Genomic DNA, 16,871 nt, shown 5'->3' with positions numbered 1-16,871 from the left:
AAAGAATGTCAAAAGATGCGCTTGAACCGTTCTCCTAATCCTTTTGAACAAGTGCAAAAAATGACGAAAGTTTGCTTGTATGTGCGCATACTGTGTTCTAATTAGTCAGTCAGTGTTATTTATAGTTTAATTATCATACAGAAAATTTCAATCACTGTTATTTACAGTTAAATTGTCATACAGAGAATTTTAAAATTTCGTTTACATGATAAGTTTTACATAATACATAACTGTTAATCTAAAGGGGATGGTAAGGTGGGATGGTGGCATTACAGAGGGAATGCTTTTTGTCATTTTTTTCAACAAGGGGGATACCATCCCTTATATGGTTATATAGGGAACAACAGTGAACTTTTGAAGTGCAAGAAAAATTATGGGCCCTATTTTAACCATCTAAGCGCATGGTCTAAAGCGCACAGGCGCAAGTGCACTTGGAGCGTGTCCGAATCCACTTTTTGCTTGTTAAATGACGGGAAGAATGGTTGTGCCTAAACACACCCCGTTTTCAGACAGGCATGCCCATGGGTGCACAAACGGGCACAAATGCATTTGCTATTTAAACAACGTGGCACAGGACGTGATAATGATAACTGCCTTGGGCTGAAACTAGCAAAAAACACTTATGTGCTTAAACTGCTAATTTAGCTTGTACAGTTTAACTAGTGTGGAAATGGGCATAGAATGGTGAATAAACAAAATGACTTTGGTCCCCTGTTAGATGGTAAAGTGCAGCACCTGTTTGGTTGCTTTGCCATTGCTTACCATTACAATATTTTTTATGAACTGGTGTTTTAGTGATATTATGAACATTTCCCCTACAGTCAGAGATAGTCAGGTGTCAAGTGTCAACTGTAAAGGCAACCAAACAGGTGTCACACTTTTTTGGGTTAAATCAAGCAGAAATAGCTCTTTAAGGTAACAGTTGCAGGTCATAATTTTACACAATGAATAGTGATTTTATAAAACAAAATGTCTTTAGTACCTTGTTAGATGGTAAAGTGTGACACCTGTTTGTTTGGTTGCTTTGCCATTTCTTACCATAACAAAAAATACTGTAAAGATTTTGGAGATCAGATCAGATCTGTGTGTGTGTGTGTGTATTAAAGTTTTAAAAGTTAAAAAAAAAAAAAACATAAAATAAGATGCCATCGACGGAAGAAATATTTTATGATTCAGAAATCATAGTTTTTGAAATGATTTCCTTGCTTTGTTTTGGCTTTTTTTTTTTCCACCTGGAGGTTTAATTACAGTGAGTTGAAATTAGGTGAGATGGAGCTGTGCATTAATGTCTTCTGGCTCTGTCCTTGTGAAAGGGTTGTTGGCTGGAGTTACATTAAAGAGCAGCTTTTGACCAAAGTGGTCAAATGTGCAGTGAAGTAAAATGCCAGTTAAGAGTGAGTGTCAGAGCGTACTATAGTGGACAGGCCAGATCATTCAAGTTTTGGAAAGATAATGCATTAGTGTACCTAACTGCAGAACCTTTAAAGAAAAGAAACCCTTAGTAGTTCAAATTAAGCCCACTATCACCATGGCAGACTGCCACATGGGTAACCTAATCCACTCAGTGAAGCGCCTGAGTTTGGGTTTGGGTCGTGTAGGAGCCAATGGTTTGCCTTTCAGTTAATGGACTGGGGTGCTTTGAAGCTCACTGTTTGTCCTTTTTACAAATGAACCTTATCTGATTGTGGGAACAGTGAGACACACTAAAGCATACCCACACAACAAGCAAAACCAAAGCACTCATTTTATATCACCTTCCGATCGCCCACAGTACTCTGCAGGGACAGGCTCTGGCAGTGCCAAGGCACATCATGCAATTATATTTAATGTGTCTCCAAGACCTAGATAAAGCTGGAGATAACTGCCTCTCTGTTTTTCTGAAGTGTACATTTTATAATGGGATTTTCACATCATACGCAATTTTCGCCCCTGGACAAAACCTCTAGGCAGTGCCTAAAGACAGATAGCCCCCTGAGAGCTTCTACACAACTTCACATGGTCGTTATGTGCATTTTATTGCAGGTGAAGCATGTCAACTTTTTTGTGAGTTTAAGTTTAGCCTTTGATCATTAATTCAAGTTGTTAATTTAGTAGTTTCAGCACATTATTAAAAAGGAAATATGAAACACAAAATTATTACTATTGCTCATACTTTAGCATTCAGTGTTGGCAAGTTTGGAATAGAAAAGCACCACTTAAACTACCTTACAGAAGTTTTCAGGGTCATTGTGATTTTTTTTTTTTATGTTTATAAAAGTCTCTTATGCTTACCAAAGCTGCTTTTATTCGATCAAAAATACAGGGAAAAACCTAAAATATTTAAATGTAAATTATTTCTGTGATGGCAAGGTTACATTTTCAGCAGCCATTACTAATGTTTAGTGTAACATGATCATTCAGAAATCATTTGGAGTATTATTAATTATTGAGTTTTTTTTTTTAAACCAAAAATTAATTTCTGTCATATTTACTTGCCTTCATGTTATTCCAAACCTGTGGGATTTTCTTTCACTCTCAGGAAAATATTTTGCTGAATGTCCAAGCTGCTCTATTCATTTATGATGACATTCAGTTTGTTCGGATGCATCACTTAGTGATCAATCAAAAGACATGCATTCAGAAGAACTTGTGGCATGGGATATTTGACAGAATTTTCATTCAGTGAGCTAATTCTGTCACTCAAAATGTTACTGTGTCCCTGTCAGTATTTCCTAATAATGTAGGAGTTGTTGGAGCTTGAATAACTCTTCAGTGAGAAATAAAATCATTCTATGATGGGCCCTAACAAAAGCTCAAATGTGGTTCTATTTTAAAGGGTTAGTTCACCCAAAAATGAAGATTCTGTCATTAATTACCCTCATGTCGTTACAAACCTGTAAGATCTTCGTAAGATATTTTTGATAAAATCTGATGGCTCAGTAAGGCCTGCATTGGCAGCAAGTTAATTTACACTTTCAAACGCCTAGAAAGGTAGGAGAATGTATCAAACTGCCAAAGTCATGTGATTTCAGTAAACAAGGCTTTGTTACATCACAAGTGTTTCCAAATTTCAGTGGTTCACCTCTGGGGGCCATGACTTTGGCAGTTTGATACGCAAACCACTGATTCAAAACAAAATATTTGTAAAGCTTCAAAGCTTCATGAAGCAGTGTTATGAAATTGCCCATCACTAGATATTGTTGAATAAAGTCATTATTTTGTTTTTTTGGCGCACAAAAAGTATTTTCATTGCTTCATAACAATAAGGTTGAACCACTGTAGTCACATAAACTGTTTTAAATGTCTTTAGTAGCTTTCTAGGCGTTTGAAAGTGTTAATTAACTTGCTGTCAATGCAGGCCTCACTGAGCCATCGGATTTCATCAAAAATATCTTAATTTGTGTTCCGAAGATGAACGAAAGTCTTACAGGTGTGGAACGACATGAGGGTGAGTAAATTAATGACAGAATTTTCATTTTTGGGTGAACTAACCCTTTAAGTTTTTAATGAAAAAACAAAAAACAAACAAAAAAAACATCTCCAAACACTTTCCATGACCTCCTCAGTGCATTCCATCCTAATGCGTCAACAGTTCAGTGTTGGTTTACGGGTAAAAATGAGCCTGTTGGTTTTTTTTTATCACGTCGCCTGCGAGACATCCATGCCACACAAGAATAAAACGAGAGGGAAATAGTCTCATCACACATTTAGTTTATTTTCCTTGGGCTTAGATGCGCTTCCTACCGTGGACATATAGCAGCTTAAACTCCTTCAACACCCTCAATGACTTACCCTCAATCAGATTCAGTACATGACACTGTGTGTTCCAAGAAAACACATTTGGAAGCTGAGTGTGACATAGACCTTTCACCAGCAGACAGGGTGTTAGCGAGCTATGAACAAAGATTTGGCACTGGAATCTAAGATGGGTAAAGTGTTAATTGCAGAAAGACAGGTCCATGCTAGCCCGTCTGTCTCCACATCCCCTTACCTTTTGTCAAAGCTGCCCCAGCTCCTCATTCTTAAAGGGATAGTTCTTCACCCAATAAAATTCTGTTATCATTTACTCACCCTCAGTACAAACCTGAATGACTTTCTTTCTTCTGTGGAACACAAAATATATGTGGGTTTCTTTGCCTAATAATTAAAATCATAGGGGACCAGTGTTGTTTTGGACTCCATTGACATTCATAAAATGAACAATAACTGTTCTTCTAGATATTTTCTTTTATGTTATGACATTACTCATGTGGTGATCATGCTTATATCTAGATTGTTCCTTCCATAAAACATCTCTCTTTATTGTCTAACAGCACCAGTCTTTTATTTTGGAGAAATGGAGTACCATGTAGATGAGAGTGACGGTTATGTCGAAGTCCGGGTTTGGAGAACAGAAGTGATCTTTCCAAAACTGGAACGGTCACAGTACGGTCTCGAAAGACTGACCCTGTTTCAGCCGAAGGTATGTATCAGACAGACACATATGGCATTTCTTAGTATTATATGTGCAGATGCTTTCATATATAATTTCTGTCAACATGCTCGGTTAATAGAATACATTGTCGAGCTTGTATTCTTGAATCAAATGTAATATTTTAATATTACATTAAAATATTACATTATTTTAATAATGTAATATTTTATCCTTTAATTAATCATTCTTGTAGCAGAAATGCCATAATGTGGCATTTCTGCTACAAGAATTATTAATTAAAGGATAAAAGTGCATAGCAATTAATTTACCTACTGTATATGATATTTGTAAATAAAATCACTTTATTTCAGCCAAAATAAAGTATTGTATAGCAAGTCAAAAATCCAAAGTTTAACCACCAGTGTTGGGTAAGTTACCCTAAAAAAGTAATTAATTACTAGCTACTAATTACATCTTCAACAGTGTAATTATATCACTGTACTAATTACTCTCTCTATATATATACTTTTTAATATTCCATTACTTTTACTAATTACTTTCTAAATCCCATATCAACCTTGTCAGGTAAACAATACAAGGACAGACACTTTTGATTCTTTCAAATAAACAATATAGAATTGCATAAATTATTCTTGAACTGACCAAAGTGTACATTTTAACATTAAAATTTGATGTTAAATCCAATATTGTTTTATACAGAATTGTTGTACAGTCTATACAGTATTTAATGAAATTACATCAGAAGTAACTGTAATTAAATTACAGAAAAATTAAGAGTAATTCCTTACTCTTCTTTTACAATGGAAAGTAATTAAATTACTTAATTAATCACACCCAACACTGTTAACCACAAATGTATTGTTTTACCAGTCTAATATCAGTATACTTTATTTGTTTTGCTTTATTTGGGATAAAAAGGTTGGTTATTCCTGTAGTCCTTTGATACTGAAAGAGGCATTTATATTCCGACTGTTAATTTACCTGTGAGAAGAAATTGTTCTTTTGTCACTTTCTTAATTTGTTTCTCCGTTGACCTACTAACTTTCTGCAAACCTTTAACACAGCTGGTGTGGACTATGTTGGGATTAGTAAGAACCTGGACTTTTCCCCGGGCGTCAACATGCAGACATTCAAGGTTACAATCCTGGATGACCTGGGACAGCCAGTGCTGGAGGGGCCAGAGAAGTTTGAGCTGGTTCTCCGTATGCCCATTAACGGTATATTGGGAGAACCAGGAAAAGCTACCATCTACATCAATGACTCCATCTCAGATTGTGAGTGGTCTTACACTAAACCTTAAAAAATAAAATATGCAAAATCATTCACATTATCTTAGACAAGGCCAAAACAATAATAAGATCAATTATGATGAACAGGATTTGGGTTTAAATTAGGGCTGCCGATTTAACATGTTGATTTAATTAATTAGTTATGGGGGAAAAAATAATGTGTCGAAATTATAAACTCATTTAACGCACCCGCCTAGCCCCAGACCTACGAAGGTCATCTTACATTTCAGACAGTTGATGAACATGATGCAGGGTAACAGCTCGTCATTCTGTCATCATTTACTCACCCTCATGGCCTAAGTTTATGTGTAATAAATGTTGAATCAAATTTAATATTTCTTTCTAAAGCTACTCTTTGTAATATCGATTTGATGCTTTTCTCAACACAATAATGACTTTAAATTTTTCAGCCAAACTTGATGTGTGATTAATTAATCGCCACATTGTGTGATTAATTAAACATTTTTAATTGCTTGACAGCCCTAGTTTATATATAAGACTTTTGTTTTTTAGTGCCCAAGGTGCAATTCCGAGAGCCTATGTACATGGGTAATGAGAATGATGGACAGATATCTGCTGTTGTGTACCGGAGCGGAGATCTGAGCTACAAGTCAAGTGTGCGATGCTACAGCCGTCAAGGCTCAGCCCAAGTTATGATGGACTTCAACGAGAGGCCAAACACAGACATCTCCACCATCGTCTTTTTACCAGGTATTGTTTTTTGAGGTATCAGTGTTGGAGAAAGTTACTTTTAAAAGTAATCCATTACAATATCGTGTCACTCCCTAAAAAAGTAACTAATTGCGTTACTTATGACACTTTTCCACTGTGTGGAATGACTCGACTCGGCTCGGCTCAGTTCGGTTCGGTACAGCTCGCTTACTTTCGGTTTGCTTTTCCTCTGCAGTTTAGTACCGCTTCAAAGTGGGTGGGATTATAGAGTGATCATTATAGTTGCGCTGTCTCTACTGCCGTGGATCCGCTCCTCGGCTACCACTGAGTCTGCATCTCATCTACTGAGCACGATGCAGCAATTTCTTTTTTCAAGTTCTGTGCGATGGTCGTTTAAAAAAAAGTTGCGCGAACAAATGATACAGCGGTGGTTGTTACTGACTATTTAAATCTAGCGGGTTTGGTGTCTCGTGTTTCAAATCGAATGAGGCTGGTAATGACGATTCTCTCTGACCAATCAGTGATCTGCAGTGTTTACACATCACATTTAGTATCAGTTTGGCTCACTTGGAACCTCCACCGAGGAGGTACTATTAAAGCGAGCCGTACCGAGCCGTCCCATGCAATGGAAAAGTGCCAAAAAGTGAGCCGTACCGAGCCATCCCATGCAGTGGAAAAGTGCCATTAGTTACTTTTTATGAAAGGTAATGTGTTACGTTACTTTTGCATTACTTTTTCTCATCTGGGCTGGGTTTGCTTGTTTTTTTAAAAACAACAAAAAAGTTCTATTTTTGGCAAATGTTAAGGCCTTTTCACACCAAAAGTGAAATGAATAAGCCTCAGGCTGAAGGAAATGCATATTTATGCATGATCAGTAATGTGCACAGCTCAAATAAACCTTTCAGCTGTGCTGCCATTCTGGAATAAAGAAGAATAGGAAACAGGAGAAGGAAGTTCAACACTCTTATTTCTAAATCTAATCTAAAGTAATCTTTGCTTATTAGTATGGTTGAATTAGATCATTGAAGGTCAGCAGCAAAGATAAATTGGTCAATAAAGTGAGATTAAATACATGAAGTATATTTGTGTAATTTAATATAGTTAATTATTACAGGTTTGTGTCTGAGATTGCATTTCACTGTTTTTATTCATTTTGATGAATACTGAATGTTTTCGTGCAAGTGAGATGAGTAAATGCATGTTCATATTTAGTCTAGAACTACAATAGCCATCACGTTTACATAGCAGACACAACACCTCTGCACTTTATGTCTCTCAACATGGGGACAGGAGAGCTGTCAGTCAATAAATGTGAAAAACTTGTGTTACTCATTTAAAAAAGTAACTTTCTTATTTTGTTGCAAATTGAAAAAGTATTGCATTACTTTACTAGTTACTTAAAAAAAGTAATCTGATTACATAACTCAAGTTACTTGTAATGCGTTACCCCCAACCCTGGGAGGTATTATTAAGAATCTTTAAAGGTGCCCTTGAAGGAAACATTGAATTTATCTTGACATAGTTAAATAACAAGAGTTCAGTACATGGAAAAGACATACAGTGAGTCTCAAACTCCATTGTTTCCTCCTTCTTATGTAAATCTTATTTGTCTAAAAGACCTCCGAAGAACAGGCGAATCTCAACATAACACCGACTGTTACATAACAGTCGGGATCATTAATATGTACGCCCCCAATATTTGCATATGCCAGCCCATGTTCCCAACATTATGAAAGGCATTAGACAAGGGCAGCCAGTATTAACGTCTGATCTGCACAGGTGAATCAACAGACTAGGTAAGCAAGCAAGAACAACAGCGAAAAATGGCAGATGGAGCAATAATAACTGACATGATCCATGATATCATGATATTTTTAGTGATATTTGTAAATTGTCTTTCTAAATGTTTCGTTAGCATGTTGGTTTTCGTTAACTTTAATGTGGTTAAAGTTACCATCGTTTCTTACTGTATTCACGGAGACGAGAGCCGTCGCTATTTTCATTATTAAACACTTGCAGTCTGTATAATGCATAAACACAACTTCATTCTTTATAAATCTCTCCAACAGTGTAGCATTAGCCGTTAGCCACGGAGCACAGCCTCAAACTTCATTCAGAATCAAATGTAAACAATATAACAGTATACAATACTCACATAATCCGACGCATGCATGACACATGCATGACGAACACTTTGTAAAGATCAATTTGATGGTTATATTAGCTGTGTAAACTTTGTTTATGCACTGTTCAAGGCAAGCGCGAGCTCCGTGGGTGTGGAGCAGGAGAATTAAAGGGCCAGTAGCCCTGAATCGGCTCATTTATAATGATGCCCCAAAATAGGCAGTTAAAAAAATGAATAAAAAAAAATCTATGGGGTATTTTGAGCTGAAACTTCACAGACACATTCAGGGGACACCTTAGACTTATATTACATCTTTTTAAAAAAAAGTTCTAGGGCAACTTTAAGCTATAAATTCTGAAGGAAATCCATTTTATTTTCCTAAATAATTATTTTGCTGTTTGATGTGCTGACATATTTTATACCTACTTAGCAAAAACTCTCTCTTGAAATCATTACTTGTGTAGGAGAGGTGGAGAAGCCTTGTGTCCTCATCCTGGTGGATGACACTGAACATGAGGAAGATGAGGAGCTGAGATTGGTGCTGGGAAGCCCCAAGAGTGCGTCTCTGTTTGGGGCCTCCATAGGGGCTCAGAATGAGACACTCATCAAGATAAAGGATGATGCTGACAGTAAGACGTTATCTCCCAATTTTCCACATTTTTGTACCCGCTTATATTCACTTGCAATTGCTGTTGTCTGTCGGAGATCTAGAAAGTACTTAATTGGCCTAAGAGCAGAAAATGTACTGTAAGGCTGTGAGGTGTTTTTTTTTTAATTCAGAAATGTAGATATTAAAGATGTGAAGATGTGGGAAAAGGAAAAACCTACAAATTGCTAGTATTATAGTATGCATTCATTCACAAAAAATATTTTAAACAAGATGAAAGGGAAAGAATGTAGAATTTAAATGCACTTATCTGCTAGATACATTTAAAGATAAAAGTATAATTTTGAAAACATTTACGAATTCACTAGCAAATAGATTGCTTAAAATCTAATAGACCTGGACTCATTTTGATTTCATCATTTTTTGATCTTTAATCATCAGTCTGGTTAAGCTGATTGGTCGATATTAGTCCTGACTGAAGCGATAATGCGGTGCTGACATACATCTGTACTTTCCCACGATCCTCCTTCCCCAGAGGCCATCATCAGGTTTGGAGCAACCAAATTCAGTGTCAGTGAACCCAGTGAGTCGGGGCAAATCTCAGTGGTGAGGATCCCGGTCCAGAGGACAGGAGACACGTCCAAAGTGTCTGTGGTTCGGGTCCACACAAAGGATGGCTCAGCTTCCTCTGGAGAAGATTACCATCCCATCTCTGAAGGTGGGTTTAAACAACATCATAGCAGAGTTTTGTAAGAAACTTTTACCCTAAAGCCATCATTTTTTACTTTCAAATGATGCTGCTCAAAAAAAATTAAGCTTATTTTACGACCATTAAGATTTTAATAAAAACATTTCCCACCTATATTCACAGTACCACTATACAAAAGAAAAAATAGTATAATATAGAATAAAAAAAAAAATTCATTACTGTAAAAAATGTTTCAAGTATTTATACATCATAGTAATATTTGTTATATTTACTTAATTTATGCTGATTTAAAACAAATACTACTATGAAAACAACTGTTTTTCTTTTAAATCAGCATAAATTTTGTAAATACAACAAATACTACTAAATGTTATAATAAAACATTTTTCAGTTTACCTATTTTATGCTGATTTACATAGAAAAAGAATTGCATACAGAATAGAGTGTTATATTTACATAATTTATGCTGATTTAAATATAATAAATACTACTATGAATATAATTTTCTGCTTAAGCATATATACAATATAACTAATACTATTATGAATACAATTATTTTCCTTTTACATCATTTATGCTGATTTAAATTTAAAAAAGTATTTTATTACTTTTTTTTTACTCTTGTACTGTTAAAAATGGCTGCATTACAGAAAAGAGAATCTAAGAGAGAAATATCTGAACACATTACTGTAGTGATAATTTAGACAGGAAATATCTTTAATCGAAAACAATGTCACAATGCAAAAAATCCTGATAGTCATAAAATAGACTTAATTTTCTAAAAGGAATTAAAAAAAAAAAAATTGGAGTGGATCATGAGCTGGACATGTTTTTGTGTTCCGCCTCACTGGTTATTTGTCACACTTTTAAAAAAGACTTTATCATGTACTTATAGAAGGTGATCAAAATCAAACATGAAAATGACATGACAATTTCTCAACTACAGATGTGGAGTTTAAAGAGGGAGAGACAGAGCACATTGTAGAGGTGGAAATCCTGTATGATGGTGTACGAGAGATGAGAGAGGCCTTCACTGTCCACCTCAAACCTGATGAGAACATGGTAGCAGAAATTCAGGTACTTCAAAATATGCTTGCACTGGAATATGGAAACAAAGTATATAATCTGGCTGTGCTGTACCAGTAGTATTAGACCCACACTGTGTGCATTATAGCTTCTCTTCCAAACCTTCAGGTCACTAAAGCCATCATCTACATTGAAGAGACGAACAGTATGGCAGACGTGACCTTCCCCTCTGTGCCAGTGGTGGTGTCTCTGTTGCAGTACGATGATACAAGCAGGACAAGAGGTACACAGCCAACTGCAGGATATCCCGTAGTCTGTGTCACGGTAAGTTCACTATATAGGGAAACAATGAGCAAAAAATCTATCTATATCTATGTCTGTCTGTCTCTCTGTCTAAATTATATATTAATTTCTTTGTATATTTATTATAGTCGTGCAACCCCAAGTATCCTGACTTTGACCGGACGGGCTCCATCTGTGTTGCTGAACACATTAATAACACCCTGACCCGGTACCGCTGGCTGGTCAGTGCCCCCACAGGACCTGACGGTGTGACCAGCCCCATGAAGGAGGTGGATTTTGACACCTTCTTCACCTCCTCCAAAACAATCACATTAGACTCAGTGTATTTCCAGGCAGGCTCACGTGTGCAGTGTGCAGCCCGGGCTGTCAACTCTAATGGGGATGAAGGCCTGGAGCTCACCAGCCCCATAGTTTCCATCAGCCTAGAAGACGGTGAGTTTAGTGCATTACGGAAATAGCACCAGTTTTAGGCAAAAAAAGAGATGAAAAGACAAGTGGCTGTCTGATTTAATTTTCTGATTCTTCTTTCTGAGTTCTGCATCATTTGATCCTGATAAAAATTCAAATTTTAGCCTTGCTTTGCTACAGTATTGTAATTTCCACAGTCAATTTTTGACAGTAATCTCTATGATAATATTTAAAAGTTTATTTCTATTTTATTTTTCCTCTAAAGTCCACTTATAATGTTAATTAAGGATTCTTGTACCAAAATCATAGTAATTTAGTTTCACATGACCATTTTAAAGGTCCCGTTCTTCGTGATCCCATGTTTCAAACTTTAGTTAGTGTGTAATGTTGTTGTTAGAGTATAAATAAAATCTGTAAAATTTTAAAGCTCAAAGTTCAATGCCAAGCGAGATATTTTATTTAACAGAAGTCGCCTACATTGAACGGCCAGTTTGGACTACATCCCTCTACTTCCTTCTTTAATGACGTCACTAAAACAGTTTTTTGACTAACCTCCGCCCACAGGAATACACAAGAGTTGCGTTTGTAGAGTGTGTTTGTCGCCATGCCGTCGAAACGCTGTTATTTTCATCCCGCAGTCCAATCACCGGGTCTGATTCCGGCTCAAATTGATAGGGTAAAATTAAAGACATGTTTACAATAACACTGAGTGCGTGCATCTCCACGTTATGGTAAGAGGCGTGACCTTTCTGGGCAAGATGCGCTAAACTGCTGTCGAATCACAACACAGGAATCGCTGGCACAATCAGAACTCGTTACGTATTTCTGAAGGAGGGACTTCATAGAACAAGGAAGTCATCAGCCTGTTTTTATGACAGTGGAAACAGCGGTATACAGATAAGTAAATTATGTGAAAAATACTGTGTTTTTTTACACGCGAAACATGAACACATGTAATATTGCACACTATAAACACAATCAAAGCTTCAAAAAACCACGAAAAACGGGACCTTTAAACACTCTGTCTGATCCTCTCTGAGGCCATCTTTTACCCCCTCTGTTATGATTGGCTAACCTCTTTGCATGTCCTTAATGCACATTGCTGGGCTGCGTTTAACTCCACTTTTAGATATTCACTTGCAAAACGGCAGGGAATCCTGCTGCCGTTTTGCAGTGCATTCAACTTCATCAAGTGTGCGAGGGAAGTTTATTTGGACAGACCCTTTTTTTTAATTTTGACCGAGGAAGCGAGTCTCCTCAATATGTACACTTCAGGCAGATCCACGGACCACAATGCAACACAATTATGACATCACATCACGCTTAATTTACCCCCAACCCACACAATCTAGTGTATGATATTGGTTACTTTGACATTTAACCGCATAACACTTGTAGCTACCTTAAGCTGTTTTTTACACAGTTATACAAACCCGATTCCAAAAAAGTTGGGACACTGTACAAATTGTGAATAAAAACAGAATGCAATGATGTGGAAGTTTCAAATTTCAATATTTTATTCAGAATACAACATAGATGACATATCAAATGTTTAAACTGAGAAAATGTATCATTTTAAGGGAAAAATAAGTTGATTTTAAATTTCATGGCATCAACACATCTCAAAAAAGTTGGGACAAGGCCATGTTTACCACTGTGTGGCATCCCCTCTTCTTTTTATAACAGTCGGCAAACGTCTGGGGACTGAGGAGACAAGTTGCTCAAGTTTAGGAATAGGAATGTTGTCCCATTCTTGTCTAATACAGGCTTCTAGTTGCTCAACTCTTAGGTCTTCTATGTCGCATCTTCCTCTTTATGATGCACCAAATGTTTTCTATGGGTGAAAGATCTGGACTGCAGGCTGGCCATTTCAGTACCCGGATCCTTCTTCTACGCAGCCATGATGTTGTAATTGATGCAGTATGTGGTCTGGCATTGTCATGTTGGAAAATGCAAGGTCTTCCCTGAAAGAGACGACATCTGGATGGGAGCATATGTTGTTCTAGAACTTGGATATACCTTTCAGCATTGATGGTGCCTTTCCAGATGTGTAAGCTGCCCATGCCACACGCACTCATGCAACCCCATACCATCAGAGATGTAGGCTTCTGAACTGAGCGCTAATAACAACTTGGGTTGTCCTTGTCCTCTTCAGTCCGGATGACATGGTGTCCCAGTTTTCCAAAAAAGAACTTCAAATTTTGATTCGTCTGACCACAGAACAGTTTTCCACTTTGCCACAGTCCATTTTAAATGAGCCTTGGCCCAGAGAAAACGCCTGCGCTTCTGGATCATGTTTAGATATGGCTTCTTTAATGATCTATAGAGTTTTAGCCGGCAACGGTGAATGGCACGGTGGATTGTGTTCACCGACAATGTTTTCTGGAAGTATTCCTGAGCCCATGTTGTGAGTTACATTACAGTAGCATTCCTGAATGTGATGCAGTGCTGTCTAAGGGCCCGAAGATCACAGGCATCCAGTATAGTTTTCCGGCCTTGACCCTTACGCACAGAGATTGTTCCAGACTCTCTGAATCTTTGGATGATATTATGCACTGTAGATGATGATAACTTCAAACTCTTTGCAATTTTTCTCTGAGAAACTCCTTTCTGATATTGCTCCACTATTTTTCGCAGCAGCATTGGGGGAATTGGTGATCCTCTGCCCATCATGTTGCCAATTGACCTAATAAGTTGCAAATTGGCCCTCCAGCTGTTCCTTATATGTACATTTAACTTTTCCGGCATCTTATTGCTACCTGTCCCAACTTTTTTGGAATGTGTAGCTCTCATGAAATCCAAAATAAACCAATATTTGGCACGACATTTCAAAATGTCTCACTTTCAACATTTGATATGTTATCTATATTCTATTGTGAATAAAATATAAGTTTGTGAGATTTGTAAATTATTGCATTCATTTTTTATTCAATTTGTACAGTGTCCCAACTTTTTTGGAATCGGGTTTGTAATTTGTTAGCATTTTTGTTTGTGCAATGTTTTTTATTTACTCTTAACAGCCCAAGCATACATACAGGACTAAAGAATGGTGCGTAAAACAAACACACCAACTGTAAGTATTAAATCAGTTCCATATGTGATCAAGGGCTTAGTGTGTTCCATTTAAACCCATTGCAAGGGTTCCACCAGTAGGGGGCTCTCGTGCAGTGTAAGCAATGCCGTACAGTCAATGAGACGGAGGGAAGTTACCGTGGGAAAGGCATAAAAAATGGACTTAAACACAGCCCTGGTCTTACTGTGCATAATTCACACCCACTATTGTGATCCAGTTTTCAGTTGAAAAAATGTGTCTTCTCATTGAATATCCTATTTCACTCATAAATATGGCGTTTACGAAAGTAAAATGGGTTCAAACATTGTTTCATGTTGACTTTACAGTATTTTTTTATATGATACAGCCCCTTTATGGTGCTGCTGTTTAATGTTTCTTTCTTTTGGCATCAGGTATGTGCCAGCCTCGGGTTGTTGGCACAGTTGGAGCTGAACCTTTCTCTGCCAGACTGCGCTACACTGGAGCAGAAGATCCAGACCATCCAAACCTCATTAAACTGACTGTTACCATGCCCCATATTGACGGTCAGTACACCTACCATAGTGTAAGCAGATTTTGCTGATCAGACTGTCCAGCATATAGGGAATCATATACATTGATAAATTACATTTTTTCTTTTTTTTTCCATTTTATATTAATTTTTACACAACCATTTTTTTTGCAATTCATTTAAAAAGTTATGTGGTGTGACAGATTTTATAAAAGCACAAATATTCTGTGTAGTCTCACAATTAATATATAAGTATATATAATAAAAAAAAAAGAGTTTGATCACTTTCTGTGTCAGATCAGATCAGTTTTATTTTAGTGTTATGTACTTTTATAGTTAATATTAATATTTTTAATTAACTTTTATTTTTAGATTTTCAGTATTTATTGTAATTTTAGTTTAAGTTTTAGTAATTTTGTAGTTTTGTCATTTTTATTAGTATTTTTTTATTTAGCTTTAATTTATATATGTTTCCATTTTAGTTATTTTAGTACCTCAACTTATTTCATTTCATTTTCATCAACATTTCTAATTTTCAGTAGTTTTTTTTAAAGTTTATCTAATTATTATTTTATTTTATTTTTAATTGCTGCTTTATTTCAGTGACCAAAAATGATTTTTAATATTTTTAGTTTTAGTTAACAGTAACAACACTGGATCAGATACATCCATGTTACATCATGTACCTCATTGCCTTGTTAGGTATGTTACCTGTAGTCTCCACTCGGCCGCTCTCCAACTTTGAACTGACCCTGAGTCCAGACGGCACACGTGTAGGAAACCATCGCTGCTCAAACCTGCTGGACTACACAGAGGTGCGGACACGCTACGGTTTCATCACCGACGCCACCCGCAATCCAGATGCCATTGGTGGGACTGCGCCCTACCAGTATAGCACGACCATCAGGGGACAAAACACCCTGCGATTCTACCGAAACCTGCATCTGGAGGCATGCTTGTGGGAGTTTGTCAGCTATTATGACATGTCTGAACTGCTCAACGATTGTGGAGGGACCATCGGGACTGATGGACAGGTGAGGAAAGAGAAGAAAACTTTTTTTTTTTTTCTAATTTAATTTCATCATGCCTTTAGCATCAAGCAAATACAAAGATATATACACTACCGTTCAAAAGTGTGTGTGTGTGTGTGTGTGTGTGTGTGTGTGTTGTGTGTGTGTGTGTGTTTTTAAAGAAATGCTTACTTTTATTCAACAAGGATACATTAAATTGATCAAATTGACAGTAAAGACATAAAGATTTCTATTTCAAATAAATGCTGTTCTTTTAAAAGAATTCTGAAAAAAAAAAAAAAAATCCACAGAAATATAAAGCTGCACAACTGTTTTTAACATTGATAACAGTAATAAATGTTTCTTGAGCAGCAAATCAGCGTATTAGAATGATTTCTGAAGCATCATGTGACACTGAAGACTGATGCTGAAAATTCAGCTTTGCCATCACAAGAAAAAAATGGCATTTTAATATGTATTAAAATTGAAAACTATATTTCTAATATTGTAATAATATTTCACAATGTTTTTACTTTATTTTTTATAATAAAAACTTTTATTAAATAACTGAAGCCTTTGATGAGCAAAAGAGACTTCTTTCAAAAACTTCTTTTGAACGGTAGCGTAAGAATGTGTTTTGTGCCCTTAAAAGCAGCTAACATGTCTCTGTCTCTGTTTTGTTTTGTTTCAGTGTCAGTTCAGGAATGTATTTAATGCATTTTAAGGTTTAGACTCCTGCTCTTGA

General features: G+C 36.5%; 1 protein-coding gene across 1 annotated transcript in view; it reads left to right on the top strand.

Moving 5' to 3' along the window:
- Positions 1–16,871, top strand: part of frem2b (FRAS1 related extracellular matrix 2b) — a 95,441-nt gene that overhangs the window by 63,646 nt on the left and 14,924 nt on the right. The window contains 11 exon segments of the mRNA XM_048161110.1: positions 4,293–4,370; positions 4,373–4,441; positions 5,479–5,688; positions 6,217–6,414; positions 8,965–9,129; positions 9,643–9,825; positions 10,763–10,893; positions 11,011–11,166; positions 11,274–11,577; positions 15,019–15,150; positions 15,819–16,150. Coding sequence (XP_048017067.1) covers positions 4,293–4,370; positions 4,373–4,441; positions 5,479–5,688; positions 6,217–6,414; positions 8,965–9,129; positions 9,643–9,825; positions 10,763–10,893; positions 11,011–11,166; positions 11,274–11,577; positions 15,019–15,150; positions 15,819–16,150 — 1,958 coding nt within the window.

The sequence above is a fragment of the Megalobrama amblycephala genome, linkage group LG16, assembly GCF_018812025.1.
Source record: "Megalobrama amblycephala isolate DHTTF-2021 linkage group LG16, ASM1881202v1, whole genome shotgun sequence".
In the NCBI taxonomy this organism is placed as follows: Eukaryota; Metazoa; Chordata; class Actinopteri; order Cypriniformes; family Xenocyprididae; genus Megalobrama; species Megalobrama amblycephala.
Note: the sequence above shows the minus strand (reverse complement) of the source record. Positions and strands in the feature narration are given on the sequence as shown.